This window comes from Geotrypetes seraphini, chromosome 8 (assembly GCF_902459505.1).
Source record: "Geotrypetes seraphini chromosome 8, aGeoSer1.1, whole genome shotgun sequence".
Classification (NCBI taxonomy): Eukaryota; Metazoa; Chordata; class Amphibia; order Gymnophiona; family Dermophiidae; genus Geotrypetes; species Geotrypetes seraphini.
Genome location: NC_047091.1, coordinates 82808443 through 82832258, shown reverse-complemented (window position 1 = coordinate 82832258; position 23816 = coordinate 82808443). Strand labels below are relative to the sequence as shown.

Genomic DNA, 23816 nt, shown 5'->3' with positions numbered 1-23816 from the left:
TTAGAGGCCTGCGGCAGCTCACTTTAATAGGATTGGGTTTGAAGAGGGATTAAAGACAAGTCATTAGCTAGGCCTACTTCACCTGCTGGAGAAAATAATTACGCAGCTGCAGATCTATGTAAATCTGTCCTAACCTAGATTAGTTTTTCTGCACACACGCCCTTTTGCCTCTCTTTCCTTAAGTTGCAGTCTCCAGCAACCGGTAGGGGAGCCTGACAGGAGGGAGCCCTTTTCCTTCTTTATCTGGATATTTTGACTCCCCCCTTGAAAGCAGTACCTCTGGGAAGATGGTTCTCATGAAAGTCAAGTTTTCCTATCAGAAGAGGGTGAAATTAGCTCAAACTTTGTGGCTAATGTCCTGGGTGGCTGCTTTTGCTGGTTGTCTTACACTCGGGATGGGGATTTTCTTGAAGGTGCAACTATGGATGCATAACGAGGTGCTGGACAATTCCCATATCCATACCGTGCCCAACACTGTGATTGTTGCAGGGTTGGCAACCATTCTTATGAACTTGTATGTGAGGAAGATCAGCCAGGACTCCCTAGATGTTGCACGCTTCCCACAATGGAAGGTGGTGATGGTCCCGTTTTTCTTCATCTCGTTCCTTTTCACCTTCCTTGTGCTGGTGGCCCTCTTCCTGACCTGTGCTATGAAAGGCAGCCTAGAGGATTCTCTAAAGATGGGCTTAAAGAACGGCATCCGTTTCTACAAAGACACGGACACGCCTGGACGCTGCTACCAAAAAAGGACCATAGACAAGCTGCAGATGGAGTTCCAATGCTGCGGCAACAGCCACTATAAAGACTGGTTTGAAGTGCAGTGGATCAGTAACCGATACCTGGACTTCAGCTCTAAGGAAGTAAAAGAGTAAGTGCCAGGCTCGTGCTTATCTTTAATGATAAAAGACACTGTTTGCCTCTTTCAACAAAGAGTCTCATGTTCTGTGCAAGAAGCTTTCACTATGACATCAAACTCATACCCTGTACTATGTATTCTGACCAATGACCCACCTTAAATCCCTAGAAAAACTCTGCCGACACCATTGATCCGACTCCATGTTGCTACTCTCATACTATGAAAACCCTTACTTATATATTAACCTCCCTTCTCGGTTAGGTCCTCTTAATTCCCTCTCTGCGATCCTCCAGTCTCACAGTTCTCTTCTCCTTTAATGTAGCCCGCTGACTCTTCTCAGCCATTTTTATGTAAATCGCCTTAAACTGAAAGGCACTCGCGGTATATAAATAAAGATTTATGTTATGTTATATGAAAGATTTGACTGCAGAGGAAGGGGAAAGATGTCTGAACTGCCCACTGACATCTGCTATCTGCAAGGACACAAGCCAAAGTCAGGGCTGGCCCAACCATTAGGTAAACTAGATGACTTTCCCTTGAGCAGAAGCTTAGGAAGAGTGGTAGCGCTGCTGCATTTAAGTCAAAACAATAGGCCCTGACATTCACATGCTAAACATCATCAGTGTATATTTGTACCTTCAGGAGGGTGGGCAATTTTCAAATAGATCATTTACTTGGATAAACTTATGATTTTATTGTAATCGAGTTTCGACAATACCGAGCAGACAATTGCGCGCAGGACATCAGCGCGCCGGACTTAAACTTAATTTTAAAGTGCTCCGAGGGGGGGGGGGTTTGGAGTGGGAACCCCTGCAGTTAAGTTAGTACTGTTTGTGCTGCTGTTGGGTGGGGGTGTTGGGGGGAACCTCCATTATAGAGGGAAGAGGCGTTTTTCCCTTTTTTTAGGGAAAAAAGTCAATTTTCTCTTTAATGTGGAGGGGTTCCCCCCATCCACCCCCAACAGCAGTGGCACTTTAAAATTAAGTTTAAGTCCGATGCGCTGATGTCCTGCGCGTGATTGTCTGCTCGGTATTGTTGGCGCTCGATTGTCTCACGCGCTTTTGTCCCATCACCAAACCGCCACTTCAGCAGTATATCAAATGCCAATAAATAAATAAATGGCTTTTGGAGATTGTTTTGTATAAACTGTATTTACATAATGAGAACAAAGTATAATGCCTATTTTGCACAGAATTATTCTGGAAAGTGTGATGTTGAGTTTAATTTTCAAAATCTTCAAGAGGAGCTAAGAACTTGGCAATTAATTTGGTGGGGGAGAGCAAAGTGCCTAAAACACTTGCACCAGCCCAGTTAAATAAGCAAGGACACTGTGAACACTACAGTCTGCTAACTGCATTTCATTTGTAGTCTATCTTATTACACTTCTGGGTGGCTTTGCAATCAATACACACATATTCAAGCACACAACAAAACACAAACACATAAAAACCCAGCAACTTGCTAGCACTTACACCTGTGTATTCAAATTAATTGGCTAATAAGTCATTTAATGTCAAGAATTGGATGTTAACAACCAATTACTGATGTTATTTGACACCCATTAAAATTTGTGCATGCATCTGCTATGCACTATTTTATAAGCACATGGCAGCTAATTCTAATAGCACGTAACTCAGAATGGGGCATGAACATGTCAGGGGCATTCCAAGAGATGTACAGGGAGTCCCTGAGTTACAGATGCCTGATTTAAGTACGACTCGTACTTAAGAACGCAGTTCTGATTCATTTGATTGTGCCATAGACTTCTACACTTCTGCAGCAGATTCAGGAATGATGCATGACCACATGAAGAACAGCGTCTGGCTGTGCATGCTGTTCCTTAGAGGAAATACTACTAGGGACAGTTGACCCTTTTGTCAGCTGGAAGCAGAGGTAAGCAGCAAGAATCTTAAAAAATACAAGTTCTGAGCCACATACAAATCTGACTTAGAACAGCTTTAAAAATGTAACTCGTTCTTAACCAGGGACTACCTCAATGTGCCTAACTTGGACACCAGCATTTACACCAGGTTTCAGCAGGCATAGGTCTGGTGTCCAGGGCTGGCGTTAAGAGAGGACAAACAAGGCAACTGCCCTAGACCCCACAGCATCAGGGGACCCCTGTGGTCCAGGATATCCTTCCCTTCTCCCCACCCTGTTCTGAAGTCCCCCTCGCCTTTTAAAATGCAAAGGGAGGTGGGTGTCGCTGGAACAGCAGCAATTCTCTAGTGCTGCTCGCAGCTTCCTTGGTGCTATTCCACTGCCACAGTCCGCTCCCCCCAACACAACTTCACGTTTATGCTTGGGTGGACCGTAGCAGGGGAACAGCGCTGAGGAATCCACAAGAAATGCTAGAGAATTGCTGCCACGCTGGGTTACATGCTATCGACTAGTGTTTGAGTCTTAGTGACTTGAATACAGAACTAGATTACCGGGCCTTTCTTCTGTGTAGTATAAATTCGATATTGTCGCATCAAATGTGATCCTCTGCCTCCAACACTGCCCATCTGCTGCTGCCCAGATAGGTTAGTCTGACATGACATCTCCGCTGAAACCTGTACGGCATAGCTTTCAGCTTCACAAATGCACGCGAGCCCCAGTGGCACGACAAACCCATGTACCTCAAGCAATGCCCAATGTAATAATTACCTTGGTACTTTCAATCTTTGACTACTGCAATGCAATCTTGCTGGGCATTGTGAAATACGTGATCAAGCAGATTCCCAATGGTACAAAGTGCAGCAGCAAGGTTTCTGCTGGGAAAATCGGGGCAGATGAGTGTCACCCCACTATTGAAAGAGTTATACTGGCTCCTGATTGAAAGCAGCATGAAATTCAAGATCTTGTCGCTGACACACAAAACCATTCGTCTCTCTGAACCACAATATCTAGACACCAGCACTCGAGCCAAGAATACCTGCTGGAAATATCCTCCTTCAGAGACATCAAATACAAAAGCGTCAGTACATGAAATGTTCTCAGTGATGGCTCCAAGGTGGCCGAACTGCCTTCTGAAGGAATTAAAACTGGAAAAGGACATTGTAACATAGAGGAGATAGCTGGCCACTCCCCACTGGGAACACGACAGATAACTAGAATTATCAGGATGGATGTTAATCTAGGATGCACAAAAAAGAGGATACTGGCATTATGCCTGTAAATAATAATGATTTAAAATGTACATAGCACACAATACTAGTATTCTGTGTGTGTATATACTTAGGATGAGCGTATTATGGTATAGTTACGTATCAAGTTTCAAGTTTATTTAGATTTGATAAATCGCTTATCTATAATTTACTAAGCGAGTTACAATAAAATATAAAATAAACATACAATTCAACGTGCTGCTTAAAATGGGTTGGATGGACAAACATACAGACAAACTTGATTACAAAAGGAAAAAAGGGAGAAAGTTACAAAATTAAAGTTTTTTAGAAAGAAAAAAAAAGAGCCATGAGTGGAAGGAACATGAGGAAAGGTAAAAAATTTTATTATTATTAATTTTTATTTTTTATTTTTTTATAAATGGTGTTTGCTGTGCTGTGTGTATGTCATTTAAAGATTAAAAGTGCCTCTAAAAAGAAAAGTTTTCAGGTTGGTTTTAAATCGATTAAGGTCCTTTTCTTCTCTTATATGCTGTGGCAGAGAATTCCAGGTCTGAGGGGCCATCACCGAATATATGTCATGACGTCTAGTACCAATAACTTTTAAAGAAAGAACCGCCAACAGCCTTTGAGCTGTGGAACGGAGAGAACGTGACGTGTTATTTGGAATAAGCATTCAGTTTATAAATTGTGGTTCGCTAGTGGACAGTGTTTTAAATACTAGAAGCAGGATTTTATAGGTTATACGGTGATTAATAGGGAGCCAATGTGAATCAATCAAGAAGGGAGTGACGTGATCTTATTTTTTTCCATTGTGGATGATTTTAACAGCAGTATTTTGGATTATCTGTAAACGTTTCTTTTCCTTTTGAGTGATATTTAATAATAATGAATTGCAATAATCGAGCTTAGCAATGACACTAACACTAACTCTGTATCGAAACAGTGGTGTAGCGAGGGTAAGTGGCAACTGGGGCAGTAGCACCCTCTCCACTCCTTCCCGACCCCCCCCTGCCGCACGTGCGCCGCTCTTCCTTCCCCTGTACCTTTTAAATTTTCCAGGCGAGAGCATCAGCTCGAACTTACTTCCCGTGTTGGCTAATCCCTCTGATGCCACTTCCTAGACGCAGGGCCTGGAAGTGATGTCAGAAAGAGGCGACACCGACACAGGAAGCATGTTTGTAATGCTGCTCTTGCAGGAAAAATTAAAGAGGAATGAAGGAAGGGACGGGGCGCATACGTGCAGCGGGGGAGGGGGCGGAGAGGAGAACGGGTGCCTGAGCCCTTTACAAAGACTGCATTTAGAGTGGACTGCCCCCCCCCCGCATCCACCTTACTACGCCAGTGATTGTAAATCTATTATAGAAGCTCATATAAACTGCTCTGAATTGACTTTCCAGTCATTAGTAGCGGTATAGAAGATTTCAATAAACAATAAACCTCTTTGCATTTTAAAAGGTGGGGGGCCTTGGGAATGGGTTGGAGAGAAAAGAAGGACATTTTAGACCATGAAGGGAGGGATGCTGGATGGGAGGGCCAATGGTGGACCCAGGGATTGTGAGGGGGAGAGGGAGAGAAGGAGGAAGAAGGGAGAGATGCTGGATGGGAGGCCATTTGGTGTGGGGGGTGGAGGGAGGGGAGGAAAATTGAGACTCCCCTCCTTAATTTGTGCCCTGGGCCCCAGCATATCTAACACCGACCCTGTTGGTGCCCAGGGTTAGGCATGGGAATCTGGTGCTTAATTTTGAGCTCCATTTATAGAATTCTTCCATAAATGATTAAGCAATATAAAACACTAGATATTGTTGGAATGTTTAACAGCTGCAGACTGAATCGAAAGGGGCAGTGGGTGGTTATAAAAAATTTTTTTAAGTTTATTCATTACCCATATAGAACATTAAAATATGATAAAGAATGCAGTGCTTTAAAAAACAAACAATATATACTTACAATAAGCACAAAATCTAATTGACAGCCAGTGCAAAATAAAATTTAAAAAACCCAATGGAGGTAATGTGACACTAATGATATGAGTAGCTGCAAACATTAGCCTGCTATGAATCGGTGCATTGTGGGAGAGCTGCACTGATCACAGCTACAGCAAGTCCCTGATGTAAATATTTTGGTTTATCTAAAGAAAACTCCAATACATCCATGATAGCAGAATCCAGGTATTAAAGGACACACACAGGCAGAGGAGATTGTAAGGCCCCAGTCTGCTCCCAGGGCAGGATTAAGGCATCAGCAAACTAGTTGCATGCCTGGGGCCCAAAAATGCTTTAATTTGGCTCTTTTTGGATCCTGCTAAAGAAACAGATGAAGTTATCATTTGTGACTGTTGCTTTGGTCTCTTCAGGACAAGGTGGCATCATTAACTCCCATGCCGTCCTAGTTCCTCCTGAAATCATACGTTTATTCAAGTTTCACATTTCAAGTTTATTCAGGCCTTTCTATCCTGCTTTTCAAGCAAATATCCAAGTGGTGCGCAGTCTAAAACAGTGCCCACAAACTTTCTCGAGCCAGGACACACTAAAGGTAATGGCCATGGCTCAAGGCACCCAGAAGTGCACGGATGTCGCTGTGATGACACCACACGCATGTTGACATCCATGCATGTGTGAAGGCCCTCCAGACAGGCCCTGAGATACCGGTGGGGGGATGCCAGAAGGGAAGAGGGCCAGAGAGAAGGAGAGGTGCTGGTGCCCACTGATTGCCTACAGGATGTGCGTCTCAAAGCGAGAGGCACGTCCTGTAGGCAGGCAGCCGGCGTCTGTCCTCCTCCACAGTGTGCCGTGGCACATCTGAAATCTCAGGAGGAACACAGTTTGAGATACACTGGTCTAAAATATGGGGGAGAAAGGAGAAGAATGACATCAGAGCTAGGAAAAGGGAGAAGAGTTCCCATTTCTGCAGCCCCACAGTCTGGTATCTTTTCCCCCCTACTCTACTGCCTCTCCCCTGCCACTTGCAATCCAGTATCTCCCCTTCTCTCTCAAGCCCACCCCATCCTGTTGGACAAGATGGGGCACTGGCTCAGGGTGCTGGTAATAAAGGACTCCTAAGTTCCAATCTGGCATGTATCCCTCTAGGAATTTGAAGGTAGACCAGACTGGGATTTTGGGACCCTGAGCCAATGCCTCACCTGGTCTATAGACTTAGCTGGCCTGACAGTCAAAGACATTTATCTGAATGGCAGCACCTGCAGTTTGAATCAAAGCTGCTGACCGGGACCGTTTAATGCTGTGTCTATTAATTCTAATTTCATTTCAGCCGGATCAAGAGCAATGTGGATGGCAGATACCTGATGGACAGCGTCCCCTTTAGCTGCTGCAACCCCAGCTCCCCCAGGCCCTGTATCCAGACACAGATTACCAATAGCTCGGCACATTACAGTTACAACTACCAAACCAATGAGCTGAACATCTGGATCCGGGGCTGCCGAGAGGCCCTAATGAACTATTACACAGGGATTATGGCGACAAATGTGGTGGGCATCGCTTTGTCCTTCATCCTGCAGGTGAGCAGAAATGGACTGCAGCAGCAGAAGTGCAGACATGATCCATGTATAATCAAAAGTCTGGCCTTAGTGCTGGCTGTAATGTGCTATGATTAGAATTTTATGCACCACAGGTAATATTGCATTACCGCATGGCGCCCTTGTGAAGCATTTATCTATGAGCAAATGAATATTAATTGACATTTAAGAATGTATTACTTAGTTTTACTAAGAATTAGATTATTCATGGGTGAGGGATTTTGTTTTTGAAAATTATTTTGTCCTCTGTCCCATCATATTCAATTGTTTGGATTTAAATCCCCTGTTTGTTTTGGGAATATACCTACATTCATCTTTGGCATTAACTTTTAACATTCAACTTTCTTCTATTTTTCTGCTTTCTTTTCAAAATCTATCTACTTTTCCATGTCGTACCTTCTCTTCCTATCTATGTGTACCATTTCCTCCCTCTTTCTTCTTCCCTATTCCCATCTATCTATATGAAGCATTTCTTCTCTCTTCCCTTCTACACCCATTGTTATGCACCCTCTCTCTCCCTCTCCTGTGGGCTGACATCTTTGTCTTCCTCCTTCCCATGGTCTGGCATCTTTTTCTTCTTCTTATCACAGCCAAGCATCTCTCTACTCTCCCATGGTCCAACATCTCTTTCCATCCCTTCCCCTCTTCCTGCAGTCAGACATATCTCTCTTCTTCCCACAGTGTGGCATCTCTTTCCCACATTCTGGTATCTCTCTTCTCCCTCCTTCCTTTCCATTCTCTTGTCTGGCATCTCTCCCTCCTTCCCCTTCCAGTGGTCTGACATATCTCCATCCTTCTGTCACTCACATCTGGAATCTGTCATCTTTCTTCCCTCTCAGTATAACATTTCTCCCTCCTTTCCTCCTTTCTGCTCCTTGCAGTCCAACATCTCTGCTCCTCATACCTCAATCTGTGTTTTCCCCTGCTCTCATCCTCCCTGACCCCACCCCTACCACTGGGCTAACTTAAAACAGCTCCAGGGGCCCCCTGGTCCTTGCATATCTTCCCCTTCTGTCCTTCTCATTCCCCCCCCTTCCCCTCACATTCCTGATCTCCTCTGAAAGTCAAAATCTTCTTTTTCAGCAGGGCCCTGGTGCATCAGCCATTCTGACAGGCCACCAGAGCTACCTTGAAGCTTTAAATCTGCCACAATGTGCCCAGGAGAAAAAAAGTTACATCAGAGGGAGGCAAATCGTGGCAGAAGGAAAGCTTCGAGGCAGCGCTGGAGGCTTGTCACAATGGCTGTTGTGTCGAGGCCATATTGAAAAAGATTTTGACCTTAAGAGCTCAGAAAAGACTGGGGAAAGGAGGGAGGTGGACAGAAGGGGAAGACATGCCCAGACCTCACGCTAGCTCTGGTCACATGAGGTTCCCAAAATATTGGGGATGCTTAGGCACCCACAGCACTGGTGCCTATGGTCTTACTTTGCAAATGAAGCATTAAGTGATATTGGCTTTTCTTTGGAGTCTCTGAAAGAATACAGACAAAGCAGGGAGCAATTTGGGTACATTTTTGGAGCTGAAAATTGTCTTCCACCCAGTAATTAAAAGTATATACATCAGTTGCAGAGCATATGTTCTTGCAGTAAAGGGAACTGGGATAGTGCAAGGAGAAGCAATCAGCAGGAAGGCGTGCTCAGATTTCTCCTTACTGGTTGGACCACTTGGTTTATTTCTCTAAAGCTTGTCTCTCATGACAGCAGTGATCAAGATCAATGCACTGGTATTGAAGTCCTGATGAGAAATAGGGCTCAAAGAGTGTGAGAATGAGAAAACTTTCAAATGAGACTTACACACTTCTTTATGAGTGAGACTTGGCATCCCTATTATTGTACTCATTAACATGCAAACAGTAGTGCAGTTGAATTGGATGGTAAAGACTAATGAAGAATATTAACATGTATTGTGGTATGATCCATTCCAAAAACACAGTAGTAGCAGAGAATGTGGAGGCATTCAGTGACAACACCTTCTTGTATGTCTGCCTTGTGTAGGTGTCTGTTCTGGTAAGCCTAAGGTATCTTCAGACAGCCATGGAAGGCGTGGTGGGCCAAGAAAATGTGGAGTGTGAAACAGAAGGCTACCTTCTGGAGAGAGGGCTAAAGGATACTTTTAAATGCACTGTGGAAAGAACCAAAACACTCTTCAAATCCAACCAGGTGGAAACCACAGGAAGCACTGAAGAGTCCTCAGTTCCGGCAGCAAGTTAGATGTCTTCACACTCCATAGGGTGATCTCTGGCAGCAGAAAGCATCTAGATTTCTTATCAACCTTGATGGAAGCTCATAGGGAAAAATCATTATCCTTAATCTTTTTGGGTAGGATATAGAGTGGTCCTACTCTCATTCTATGGTTTTCACTCATCCTTGCTTTTAAGCTTGTCAGGGCCCAGGAGACTGAGACCTTTTTTGCCCCCTTAGAACTGGATTAAAATTAGATCATGTGGCTTTGGAAAGGAGAAGGAAGCTTGCTTCTGGTGATCTGCCTCTAATGATCAGATTATGGTGATAAACACATTGCAGTAGGCTATTTCTACATCTCAGGGAGTTTTTTTCTAGGCTGATAAACAGAATAGGGCTCATTTTCAAAAAATTAGACGTCCATATGACGACATAAACTAGCACTTGGATGTCTTGCTAGTCAAAATGTCCAAGTGGGCATTTTTGAAACTGACCTTTAAACGTCTTTCTGGTTGTTTTGTCTCCAGTGCATCTAAACCTTAAGGGGTTCATAATAAAAAAAAAACAAATGTTAAAAAGTGTCCTAAGTGGCTACTTGGACGATCAAAAAGCCTGATCGTCCAAGTACCCATAACCAAAGCTGGTTTTTAGACGTATCTAAAACCAACTTAGGCCTTTCCCCTGCCTCTAAACATACAGAGAGAAAAGAGGTGTGTTTAGAGGAGGGGAAAGGGCGGGCAGTGGGCGGGAGGTGGGCCGACCTACACCTAGTCGTACAACAGGTATAACCAAAACAATTTAGTCGGCATTTAGACCTGTTTCACTTAGACAAAATAAAACCAGGTCTAAGTGCCGAAAAACGGGCCGCTGAGCTGAAGGCCGTTGGCGCCATCAGTTCAGCGGCCTGGCAACCTAACCATCGCGGCATGAGAGATGCCTCATCTCCCCTACCGCGATGCCATCACTCTTCTACTCGAACTGCCGCGACCCGCTTGGGCTCCCTCTTGCCCCGATGTTATCGGGGGGGGGGGGTCGCGGCTTCAACGGGGCAAGAGGGTTTGGACTCCCTCTTGCCCCGATATTGTCAGGAGGGGGGGGGGGGATCGCGGTTTGACATGGCAGGAAGGCTTGGGCACCCTCCTTACTGGATCATTGTTGGGGGTGGGGAGGATTCTGTAACCGGTGTTGTTTTTGACAGACACCGGTTACAGAATCCAGCTTTTAGGCGAAGGACTGGCTCCTCCCTCGCCTAAAAGCCCTTCTGTTGGACGTTTTGTGTTTTTTTTTCATTATGGTTAAAAAGTGTAGACGTGCTGTGGGGATACTTTTAGACATAGTGGAGATTGGGCGTTTAGGCAGAGGAAGGCCATAATCAAAACATGGACGTATGTTTTGGTTATGGACACTTTCCCTGCTTCTGGGTTGAACGTTTAAGGACTTAGGCCAAAAGGGGACTTAGACTTTTTTTTTATTTTGCCCCTCCACGGGTGTATGTTAGAAACTTGTTTTGGGTGGGATTAGGGTGGGTTTAACACTTGGACATTTTACAGTGATGATCAAACATTTTAGAAAATGTCTAGGGCACAATTTGGACATTTTGGGCTAGACCTATTTTTAAAATGAATAAGGGTCAAAAAGTTACCCAAACTGACCCCATCACCACTGGAGAGATAAAAATATTGCCCCCATGCACTCTCCCAGTGGTCACTAACCTCCTCCCGCCCCAAATATCTGCATGAAATAGTACATATCTGACTCTTTGACAATTGCAGATACTATGGCCGGTCCTAGTAGAGCTGCAAGTAGGTCTCCAGAGTAGCCTGGTGGGCAGTGCAGTAGATTGCAGAGAAGGGGACCCAGGCCCATATGCCACCCTAACTAGTATAATTGTGGTGGAAAGTGTGAGCCCACTGTACTGCCATATAGGTGACACCTGCAAGTATAAGGGTTATTGGGGTGGCAGGTAGGTTTTGGGGGAAGTTTTGGAGGGCTCACTATATAATCTACAGGGGTTATGGTGCGAAGTGTACCTGTCACCCTTAATGTGAAGTTCACAGTAGTGCCTCATTGCTCTGCTCTCATGTCTATGTGCCCAGTCCATTAAAATAACTGGCCCCCTCCTAAATGCAAATGGATTGTTTTGGATGTTTTTAATTTGGCTTTTTTTCCGATAATGGCAAAAAAAATTAGATGTCTAGCTGGGCCATTTTCATTTAAAAAATGATAGATGTCTTGCGGGTTCGAAAATGAACATTTTCTCCACCTAATTTTTGGATGTTTTTCTCAAAACATCAAAAGTTGGACTTAGACATTCTATCAAAAATGCCCCTCAATGTTTTCAGACCTACCAGTTTCAGGAAAAAAACACTGAAAGCACAACTATCACAAAGCTCGATTCTGAAGTAAAAAAAAAAAAAAAAAAATTATAAAAGAAGCAGACAAGACATCTGTCACCAAAAGATGGCTCACTTACTAGATGATTGACAGGGCACAAAGCAAACATTCTATGCTATCAAGTGCTTAACAATGACATTACATAGTACTCTTTCCATTTCAGCCTGTGGGGTTTTTCCTCCATTTTGTGTCTGAGGGAAAAAAAATCTTGATAAACCAGGGCTTTCCAGGGCCGATGCTCAAAAGCTAATGCCGGCACTAGGAGTGACTAGTGTTGGAACTATGCTCATATTAATGTGTGCCACATGCACAAAACCCTCCAGTGTGCACGCTAATCTGTAGGCTGTCATAGAGGAAAACACCTTCCAGGGATTCAAGACAAAGTTAGACAAGTTCCTACTAGACCAGAACGTACGCAGGTAAGGCTAGACTCAGTTAGGGTTCAGGCCCTTGACCTAGGGGTCGCCGCAGGAGCAGACTGCTGGGCACAATGGACCACTGGTCTGACCTAGCAGTGGCAATTCTTATGTTCTTATGCTGAAGATCAGCACAAAGTGTATTGAAATGAATTCAAATCAGGTAATTATATATTCACTCCGAATGCTCAGAACATAACACAGAAACTACTGCTGGTCTTAATGCTGAAAACACACCACCAGGTCGGGGATGGCATTTGGGTTTTGAGGAGAGGATTTCTTTTGCATTTTTCTCATTAAATTGCCAGTTTTTGGCTTCTTTTGAAAGAAACCCAGATTTCCTATAGTCTTGATAGTGTGAAAAAGAATATGGCTGCAAGTCCGAGCAGAGCTAGGGATGAGGGTGGGTATTGACGCCTGTTTTCCTGCACTTTGGTGTGATCCTCTTAGGGGATTTAAATAGCAAAAATTTTGGAAGGGCTTATACTTCATGGCCTAGGGGGTGTCGATGTGCCCTTGCACTTCCTGTTTTGGCTGACATATGCGCACAGGAGTTTCACGGTAATCACAGCTCTTGTGCACATGCATGTCACGTTCCTTGCTTTCGCTTTATTAGTGCACATATTTGCATCTCATTTGCTTTACGCATTGGGAAGCTAGTTTTCAGTACTTCTTGTTCTATGGATTGTGCAGTCATGCCTCTAGTGCCAGAGTTTTGAGCATTGGGCCCCAGGACTGATTGTATTTCTTATATTCTCAGACTGGAATGAAATGACCTCTTGCTTCCTTCTCAACAGACTGCAGTTAGTACTGCTTTTACCAATGGGCAAAGGGAGCACTTGCCCTAAGCCCTGCTTGATGGGGGATGCATAATTAAAAACACCACTGAACACAGGACCCACTTTGGTCCAGCATCCTCCTTCTTTCCCTTTCCCAGTGCAGTTGGTTCCCAGGGTAAAAAGCAGCATAAAGGGGTGGAGCCACTGTCAGTCCATACAGCTGATGGCTCTGTCAGCTCTACCTCTTCTGACATCACTTCCTATTTCTGAGGGACAGAACCAGCAGACCCAACAGTGGTTCCATATCTTTATAACACTTTTTATCCCCAGGAAGCAAGGTAAGCTCACTGCTGGACCAGGGCCTTAGGGTAGGGTTACCATATGGCTCCAGAAAAAAGGAGGATGAATTGAGACATCCGGGTTTTACTTCCACTGGTTTCAGTAGAAATAAAACCCAGATGTCTCAATCTGTCCTCCTTTTTCTGAAGCATATGGTAACCTTACCTTGGGGGGAAGGAGGAAGGGTGCTGCTGAACCAGAGGGGAACTGGGGCACTGCAGGTTAGGGGGAGGACTGGACTGGGGAGTTGTGAGTATCCAGAAAGGTTTGTTCAGGGCCTCATGGGTGGTTAATGCAGCCCTAATTGCAGTGAGATGGTGTTGCAGAATTCTTAAACTCCAGCTTACTTACTGGGATGGAGCAGAATAATACTGGGCAGGCTGGATACTCGAAAATGATCTGATGTCCTAAAACTTCAGAATAATAAAGTCACATTCCTCTATTTTGGACAAATTCTTCAGTTGTTCTTATTACAATGGTAGGTGAATTTTTTGGTCTGATGTCCAAGGGGAGGTTATTCTGGCTGTCCAACAGTGAAGGAGGATAAATTCTCCCTAGATGTCTGAATATATAGCAAAAGGGTATCTATACAGACTTGACAAACAAAATCACTTGTTGTTTAAAGAGGTTTTGTCTGTCAAGTGTTACCACTAGTTATCCTCTATACATCCTATTTGTTTGGTGTTTAATGTGTATACAGACCACAGTGCAGACCTGCCAAGTCTCCCGCATTCAGAGGGAGACTCTCACTTTCATTGGTCATCTCTTACATTCCCACTGGGGAATGAAGATCTCCTGCTAAGCAGCCTTCCCTTCTTCGGCAGCAGGAGATAGTATTAATTAGATGTCTTCTCCTGCTGTAGTGGGACCAGCCTCTCCATAAGAGCTACAAAATCTCACATCTTTTATCATGAGACTGGTCCAGCAGCAGCAGATGATGTTTTATTAAGGTACCCTGCTGCATGAGGGGGAGTGGCTTGTAGATGCCTTGGCTGAGTTATATCAGGGGGTGAAGTCAGGAGGTGGAATGGGCATCTGGGGATGTGTGATTGGGTAGAGTGAGAGGCATGGCTGGATGGAGTGGGGCGGAGCTAGAGGCATGGCTTAACCTATGTCTCAAACATTGAGCCCCTGTGGCAGCCTTGCCAGAGTGAGATTGCTTCCAGCGGGAAATATTTATTTAAAGAATGTCTTATCCACATTATCTACAATTATAGGCAGAATACAACAAATATTCATAAAATTATAAAAAATAAACAATACAATAACACACACAAAAAAAAACTATAAAATACAATAATCAGTAAGTAACTCATGATGTCAGTAAATCTTATCCTGACTGTAAATAGGATTTCTTAATGTATATTATTCCCATGGGCAAAAATAATGCCTGAACCAACAGGTCCCATTTTTAAGAGATATTAAAAGCATGTTGAGTCAACAGTCTTTAAGGCAGTGGCGTACCTAGGGTATGTGGCACCCGGGGCCCATCATTTTTTGACACCCCCCCCCCCCCATCTATATGAAAAATATGATTTTTAGTACCAATCTACATATCGCACCACAAGAGTGTACCTAGGAAAAGGCTGCATCTTAAACACTGCAGTGAGCACTAGAACACCAACACATACATTGTAAAACTAAACAAGCCAGATCCCGCACAGTCAATTGGTCCTGTAGTCAATGCCAACTGAAAACTATGTCTTTTTCAGAACACACAGAACAGAGATACACCCTCGCCCAAAATGGAATAATCACAAACTAAAAATAGAAATATGTAGACAAAAGTTAAACTGATCCGCCAAGAAACCAGACCCTGGATACAATGCAACACCACAAAAAACAGTAACACATGTCCTCTAATACAGTGCAAAATATAAAGACAGTAGATGTAAATTTGAAAAAACTGATACATAACAATCACCACTTTATAAATTAACAAATAAAAATAAAACAAATAATGAGAAATAAAAAAATACCATTTTATTGGACTAATCCCCGTAAGCTCGGTCCCCATCCCCGCAAACCACCTGATTCCATCCACACAAGCCTTGAATTGTTTATATTAAAGTATAAAAAGAAACAATATTCTGTACAATTGTCAATTTATAAATCAGCGTCTTCTCCCCACTCTCTTCCCCATTTCCCTTCAGCATCCTCAGCCCACTCTCTCTCCACTTTCCTTCAGCGCACGCACATAAAAACAAGCAAGTAATTTTATATCATTTTCATTCTATTCATTCATAGAAATTAAAGTCTAGATAATGCCAGTCACATAACAAAACATGATTTTACAAAAATAATTCCCTGCAGTCAAGCCTGCAAGGATTACTAGATGTCTTTCAGCAGTTCCCCTCCCTCCCTCCCCCTTACCTTTGTGGCCAAGTCAAAATGATCTACCAACAATAAAATTTTAAAAACACAAAGCACGCTGTACGCAGAGAAAATGTTAATTATCATTTATATTCCGCGGGGTTTCAAAGAGGTCAAGGCAGATGACTTTATGCAATGTCACCTCAGTAACAACTATACAAAAATAGACAAATATTCCCCCTCCCTTTTTACTAAACTGCGATAGCGGTTTTTAGCGTAGGGAGCTGCGCTGAATGCCCCACGCTGCTCTCGACGCTCATAGGCTCCCTGCGCTTAAAAACTCTATTGCGGTTTAGTAAAAGGGGGGCCATAGTGCAAAATATAGACAGCAGATATAAATTTTCAAAACGGACACCTTTTGATCACTAAGTTGAAAATAAAATCATTTTTCCTACTTTTTTGTCTGGTGATTTCATGAGTCTCTGGTCCTTCTTCTGGTCCTTCTTCTTTCTCTCTCCCCCTGGCTCCCCTCTTTATTTCTGCCTTTCTTTCTCTCTCCTCCTGGCCCCCCTCTTTCTTTCTGCCTTTCTTTCTCTCCCCCTTGACCCCCCTCTTTATTTCTGCCTTTCTTTCTCTCCCCTTTGTCCCCCTCTTTCTTTCTGCCTTTCTTTCTCTCTCCCCCTGGCCCTCCTCTTTCTTTCTGCCTTTCTTTCTCTCCCCCTTGACCACCTCTTTATTTCTGCCTTTCTTTCTCTCCCCTTGGTCCCCCTCTTTCTTTCTGCCTTTCTTTCTCTCTCCCCCTGACCCCTCTTTATTTCTGCCTTTCTTTCTCTCTCCCCCTGGCCCCCCCTCTTTATTTTTTCCTTTCTTTCTCTCTCCCCCTAGCCCGCACAAAGCCATCGTGCCGATTTCTCCACTTCCACGATTCTTTCCCTACCCTCACCCCCAAGCCAGCAGCCGATTTCTCCCTGCTCCTTCCCCGATGTCCTGATGTCCTGAACTTCATCGGGCAGCAGCAGCATTCACAATTCACTGCTGTTGCCCGCTTCAGGCCTTCCTCTCTGTCGGGTCCTGTCTTCATGAAAACTGGAAGTAGGCAGGACCCGGCAGAGAACAAGGCCTGAAGCCGGCAACAGCAGCGAATTGTAAACGCTGCTGCTGCCCGAAGAAGGTAATGGAGCACCGAGGCAGTCCGCTTCTCCCCCCTCCCAGCCGAACCCCCGCTGACCCTCCTATCTCCCCCCCCCCGTGAACCTTTCCGACCTTCCCAGCGAGAGCAGCAAACCTCCTTCGCGGCTTTCTCCTCCCTCTGCCGCGTTACTGATGACGTCATCAGTGATGCGGCAGAGGGAGGATAAAGCCGACGCTACTGGAGGGAGGTTTGCTGCTTTCGCTGGGAGGGTCGGAAAGGTTCACTTGGGGGGGGAGAGATAGGATGGTCAGCGGGGGTTTCGGCTGGGAGGGGGGAGAAGCGGTCTGCCTTGGTGCTCCAAGGCCTGGCGCCATTACCTTTTTCGATAATGGCGCCGATGCTGCTTTCGCTGGGAGGGTAGGAGCGCGATAGGGACCGGGCCAGCTGTGCACCCCCCCCTCTAAGGCGGCACCCGGGATGGACCTCCCCCTCGCCCCCCTTGGTACGCTACTGCCCTGGGGAAACAGCCTGCAACAAGATCGCGCGATGCCAGAGATCTTTGCCTGCTTCGGCTGTTTCCTCCGCCGCGGTCCCGCCCCTCCTCTGACATCAGAGGAGGGGCAGGACCGTGGCGAGGAAACAGTCGAAGCAGGCAAAGATCTCTGGCATCGCGATCTTGCTGCAGGCTGTTTCCAGACGCGACACCCGGCGCAGGGGGGAGAAACTGGACCGGACCGGGAGCACCCCCTCAGGGCTTGGTACCCGGGGCGGACCGCCCCTCCCGCCCCCCCCCCCCCCCCCCCCTTGGTACGCCACTGCTTTAAGGCTTTTTTTTTTTTTTTGTAAGTAATCAAGTTTCTTATCTCTCTCAATTTGTGTAGTAAAGAATTCCATAATTTAGGTCCCATAACATAAAACCTGAATTCCTGTTCGCTTCACGATAGATAATTCTAAATGAAGGGATATCTAACAGATTAAGGAAGGCAGATCTTAAAGATCTTGGTGGCTGATGAAGATGCAAACTAGCAGCAATGATTGGAGAAATTTTTTCTGTCAATTCTCTTAAAACAATTAACAGAATCTTATATTTTATGATGTATTCCATAGGATGTCAGTGCAGTTTAATCAAAACTGGGATAATGTGTTCAAAATGCAATAGCCCCTATTAACATCCAGGCTGCAGAAATTTGTGGAATTTGCAATGATCGAAGAACATTTTTTGACATTCCCATGAATAGTCCATTACAATAATCAAAGTGAGGTATTATAATACTCTGAATCACTAATCAAAAATTATCAAGTCATATAAGTCAGGACTAAATGTGGCCTGTGGTCCATACCTCACCCATCTCTGCCATATGTGGTTCACATTCTTTTAACTGATGTGTGAGACTAACACTCTCAGTACCCTTACACAACTGGATAACAATTCCATCTTACATGGGAATTATCTACTATAATAAAACCCTAAGCGCACATGCACACTTCAAACTTCGTGATCCTTGCGTCTGATCCGTAGTTCCGTGCCAGGAGAACCTACTGCGCATGTGGAGTTTGAAATGGTGACTACGGATGCAAGGAGGTGGAGAACATGCCGGCGACTCCCCCCTCCCACCCTCACTTACTGTAAGTCTTGGCCCGTGGGGTAGTAAATCTGGCCCGCTGGCACAAACCGCTACCGCCGCTGCTGCTCTTCATTCGCGTCTGCCCTCCTCTTCAAAGCAGCCTGCTGAGGATCACTGGCTGGCTGTAGTGAACCTCGCAGGCCGATCTCCACCTCGGTACCACGTTCCCTCTGACGCAATCCCGCCCCTCCTCTGACGTACGGGATTGTGTCAGAGGGAACATGCTACTGAGGTGGAGAGTGGCCTGTGAGGTTCGCTACAGCCGGCTGGCGATCCTCAGCAGGCTGCTTTGAAGAGGAGAGCAGATGCGAATAAAGAGCAGCAACGACGGCAGTGGTTCATGCTGGTGGGCCAGAAGAGACCAGGAAGCTGGGATGGAGGGAGGGTAGGAACGGCGGTTTGGGAGCAGGTAAGAGGTGCTGCTGGACAGGGGGGAGGTAAAACAAAGGGAGAAGGGCTGCTGTTGGACAGGGGTAGCAGGGAAGGGGTGGTGCTGCATAGGTATTGATGAACAGGGGGAGCAAGGAAGAGGGTGCCGGACTGGGGGGGAGGTAAAATGAAGGGAGAAGGGCTGCTGCTAGACAGGGGGATCAGGGAAGGGGTGCTGCTGGACAGGGGGAGGTAAAAGGAATGGAGAAGGGCTACTGCTGGATGGGGAGCAGTGAAGGTGCTGCTGGACAGGTATTGATGGACAGGGGGAGCAATGAAGGGGTGCTGCTGGACAGGGGGGAGGTAAAAGGAAGGTAGAAGGGCTACTGCTGGACAGGGGGAGCAGGGAAAGAGTGCTGCTGGACATAGGGGAGGTAAAAGGAAGGGAGAAGGGCTACTGCTGGTCAGGGGGAGCAGGCAAGGGGTAGTGGTGGACAGATGAGGAAAGAGAGACAGAAAGAAAGAAAGATAGACAGCAGCCAAGGAGAGAGACAGAAAGACAGACAGACAGAAAGTGGCCAAGGAGAAAGAGAAAGACAGACACACACATCTATTCTAGCACCCGTTAATGTAACGGACTTAAAGACTAGTTTTACAATAAATTCCTCTCATATTACTACTCCTTGATCATATCATACTGATAATGCAGTCATATAGATCAGTCCTTGTTTGTGGTCAATTGATGTCATATGGTTGTACATTTATGACAAGATCACAACTCCTGATGCAGGCTTTGAGTGCTGAAATACAGCCTCGTATTGAATCATATCATCTTGGTGGACATTGAGAACTCTTTATATTGGTTATTCAATAAAATTGGTATTTGAACTTCTATCGAACATCTACTGGTCTCCCTTTTAGAATACCATTTATCTAGCCCTACTCCTTTTGACTATGACAGGGTTTTGTTGTTTTCCTTTTTGGTGCTTTCTACCCAGACAGTGCCTGAAAAAAATCCACAGAGCGACAATATTCAGCACTGGGATTCAAATAACTGCGCATGTAACTCAGGACAACAAAAATGTTCTGAGGTTAGCTGGTAAGTTTATCCAGACACTAGTGCTGAATATTGCTGGTAACAGCCAGCAGTATACCCAGATTTCCAGCACCGCTTTCCAGATAATAGATGAATATTCAGGTACAGTATGTGTTCAAAGGCCAGAGCTGGCATTTATAAAAAATGTCAAAAACAGAGTTAAATATTGACCTGAATGTTTCTATATTATGAATCCTGATACCAATTGTGATATACAGTACAACACATTCCCAATTTCAAACTTTATATATTAGGGCATCAGTAATATTCAGCTTACTTTCCTAACCAGCAGTCTCTTAACTTTTATTTTCCTTGGGGGGTTTTTACTCTCTTTTTGTTCACCCGTTAAATTTCCCTTTACTATAAAATTGTAGTTCTTCCCTCTTGTTTCTAGTTAGTCTAGTTTAATGAATGTCCAGACGTATGTTTTTAATTGTCCCCCATTTTTAATTGATGTACATCGCTTAGAAATATTTATAAATGTTTTAATCAAATTTTAAATAAAACTTGATTAGACCAGTTAAAAATTAGTTATCAAGATGAAGAATGAGATTTTATTAGCTAGCTGTTGATGTACCAAGAAGCTATCAACAAACTCATTTCTGGGTGATCCTTTCCTACATGTCAGACAAGCTGTAGGTTAGCCACCGACCCAATGTAACTCAAGGTTTACCTGGAGCACTCTTTAGCCTGGGACTACTCAAGCTGTGTGCTATGACCTCAAATGGTTCAGGAAGCTCACATTTTGGGGTTGCAACCTGGGTGAGCCCTCCATGAAGACATCATTGGCCCACGAGTTGGATCAAGGCAAGCCACAGAAAGATTGATAAGTGCTACTCTAGCTAGTCTGTTATTCAGGATATCTATAATGAATATAGTATAGAAATTCAAAGCATGGAAGCAGTACATGCTAATCTTGCTTATAACCCTAACCCTGGAAACCAGTCTGGCTTGGGGAAATTCCATCAGAAAAGGCTTCAGAAACAATGTACTGGACCAGATTCGGATAGTCTAATATTTGGGTCCATGGCAAGGCTGCTTAACCTAAAGCACACAAAGTCAGTCAGGTTTCAGATATGCATGAGATTTGCATTATTTTGGAGGCAGTGCATGCAAATCTATAACATGTATATTTATTTTGAATATCTTGAGATCCTGGCTGGCTGAAGACTGGGTTGAGAAGCCCTGCCCTATGATAACTGTCTGGTGGATATTTCAATTGGTTCATGACCTTGATTTCAATTTCTTCCTTCTTTATTAATCTTCTTTATTAATCCCTATTAAATCTCATGGGAATTACACTTTTGTCCTTATAAACTTGTGTGTGTCTGGAGGTGGGGAGGTCTATTCTTCCTGCAGATCAATTTCAATGGTATGGTCTGTTTTCCCCATCTCTTTAAGCTGCAGTGGGGTGGTCCATTACTTCCTCTCTTTAAACCACACAATCCTTTTCTTCAGTCTGAGTGAAGCAGTCCATCACTTTTTTCTTTTTACGCTGAAGTGTAATAGTTTTTTGGTAATTACTCACCTTCCCATGTCTGAGGTGAAGACAAATTCCAAATTCTGGGCTGCCTAGTCCCTCCAGTCAGCATTAATAGGCCACTGCGCTCCCTTCAGACTGCAACAGAGACTTTGTCTACTCTATTCTAAATATAGTGGGATGGTTCATGTCCCTTCTCTTCAGACTCCAGTACAATGGTCCATTGTGCCGGTCTTGCACACATTTGCATTGGGGGTGGTTTGCTGTACAACCATCACTACAGAAAGACTCTGTCAGCAAAACAACATGGTGTGATATTGTGGAAGAGCTTCAGGTCATGTTCTGCAACATCCCTGGATTAGGAATTCTGCATCAGGTATCGCTTTCGAAACTCAGATGTTAGAAGACAGTGCACTAGTCTATCAGTGTGATTCTGAGAGGGCCAGCGCTCCAGTGTCAGATTTGGGTTGACTTTCAGAACCATCCTTTTCTGAGGCTTCCAGAGTTAGCCAAGTACTGCTGAAGTTTGCGCTTACAGGTCTGCATGTAAGTGCGTGCAGTGTAATCAAAATCAGCAACAACGATAGTTAAATAGAGTCTGAATTTTTAATCACTGGAAAAGGAGCAGTTGTGCTCACAAACAAGGGCTGATGGAAGAGAATTAGGTGCCCTAGGTAAACGTTCAGCCTTGAACCCCACCTCCCCTTAATTAACTTTCAGGCCCCTGGTTTCTGAATGTAAACAAAAATATGATTTCTGAAACTTTTAATCCATGTTAAAAGGAAGTTCTTTGTCAAAATTTAAGGACAGCCTCTGTTAATGGATTGGCTGACAAGTAATGATGTCATGCAGGACAAAAGGTACATACTGAGGAGCAACGAATTATCGGGTTGAGATCTTTGTCAGAAAGGCCAGCATTTTGGCGTCTGTAAAGACCTCCCAGATGACGCAATAACCTTTTGAGGTCCATTATGACAATTAATAAACGAAATAACTATTTGAATACACTTTGCATCGTGTTATTTTCCATGTACTTTTTACACACCTAGAGCGAAAGCTAGCAGCTTAATTGGCAACTGCTGCTTAAAACGTGCGCTTGTGTACCCATGCTCAGTTTCCCCCTTCTTCCCCTGAGATATTGATTATTAAACTCAACAGTCACAATCATGCCAATACACTCCCTCCTAGAACAAGCCTATTAAAATCTATAATAGAACATGACAGGTTTAAACATTAAACTTTTTTTCACCTGATATTCAGCCAGCAGCAGGCAGCACTTTTAATGTACCGTCAATGTTAAACCCAGATATTCAGTGCCAGGCCATATCCAGCCAACAGTATTCAATATCTAGTTTTATTTTTGGCCACAAAAACTTAACCAATTAAGGCAATAATCAGCGCTTGAACATTTAAGTTAAACCAGTTAAAGATAAGACTGCTAGGATGGAAAGCTTCCACCATATTGCATGTGTGGGGCTACTATATTTGCATCTATGGCTTCTTTGGCAAAGTCTTGGCAGTCCCTAACTATGTGGTCTTTCTCTGCACATCTGAAACAGGTAGGAGAGTGTGGATCCCAAGACTAAGTCAGCAGAGTGTGCTGGGTTCATGGAGATGAGGGCCTCCATGGCTCTGGGCCCCCTTCAGGGCCACCAAGAGGTGAGGCAAAATTTATCCCAGGTTTGGCCTCCAATATGGACCTAGCACAGACCATAGAAGAGCCATCCTGGGCTCTGCAGTCTTGCATCTCCTTCCCTTAACAAGCTTCTCTTTGAAGTACAAATCAGAAGGGAGATCATCTGTTTTTATGTGATGCACATATGGGTGTTCCTGGGGCAGAGAATGGGTGAAGTGGGGATAGATGACTACAGAACGTATGTGTCCCTTTCTACTAGTACAGGGGTGGGCAACGAATCCTTGAGGGCACAACCCAGTCAGGTTTTCCCCAATGAATATGCATCTGATATATTTCCATACAATTGAGTCAGTGGATGCATATTCATTAAAGAATCCTGAAAATCCCACTGGGTTGATGCCCTTGAGTACCGAAGTTGCTCACCTCTATATTAGCATGTACATGTACAAAGTTAATCCTGCCTTGGTGCAGGTGTAACTGTGTGAGAGTTTTCAGGGAGGCTGTATTACAAAGGCACATAATTTGCCTTTAGAAAATAGCTACAATGTATGTACCTATG

General features: G+C 44.4%; 2 protein-coding genes across 3 annotated transcripts in view; one reads left to right on the top strand and one right to left on the bottom strand.

The window, feature by feature from the left end:
• The window catches only part of EML3 (EMAP like 3), a 223747-nt gene extending 202055 nt beyond the window's left edge, over positions 1 to 21692 (bottom strand). For both annotated transcript variants that reach the window (XR_004540289.1, XM_033954065.1), the window contains exon 1: positions 21670 to 21692. Coding sequence is in view for 1 of the 2 variants with exons in the window: in XM_033954065.1 (XP_033809956.1) it covers positions 21670 to 21677 (8 nt within the window). In the remaining variant the exon portion in view is untranslated. The remainder of the gene's footprint in view (positions 1 to 21669) is intronic.
• On the top strand, positions 288 to 10200 carry ROM1 (retinal outer segment membrane protein 1). Its single transcript, XM_033954070.1, has 3 exons — positions 288 to 868; positions 7234 to 7480; positions 9493 to 10200. Exons 1-3 carry the CDS (start codon positions 288 to 290, stop codon positions 9706 to 9708), a joined length of 1044 nt encoding a protein of 347 aa, XP_033809961.1. The 3' UTR covers positions 9709 to 10200.
• Positions 21693 to 23816: the final 2124 nt, after the last annotated feature.

Excerpts from the sequence above, each read along its gene's own strand:
- ROM1 (XM_033954070.1), top strand. The coding sequence starts at position 288 with ATGGTTCTCATGAAAGTCAAGTTTTCCTATCAGAAGAGGGTGAAATTA. Across the intron at positions 869-7,233 it reads AGCTCTAAGGAAGTAAAAGA|CCGGATCAAGAGCAATGTGG; the intron begins GTAAGTGCCAGG and ends ATTTCATTTCAG. Across the intron at positions 7,481-9,492 it reads CTTTGTCCTTCATCCTGCAG|GTGTCTGTTCTGGTAAGCCT; the intron begins GTGAGCAGAAAT and ends TGCCTTGTGTAG.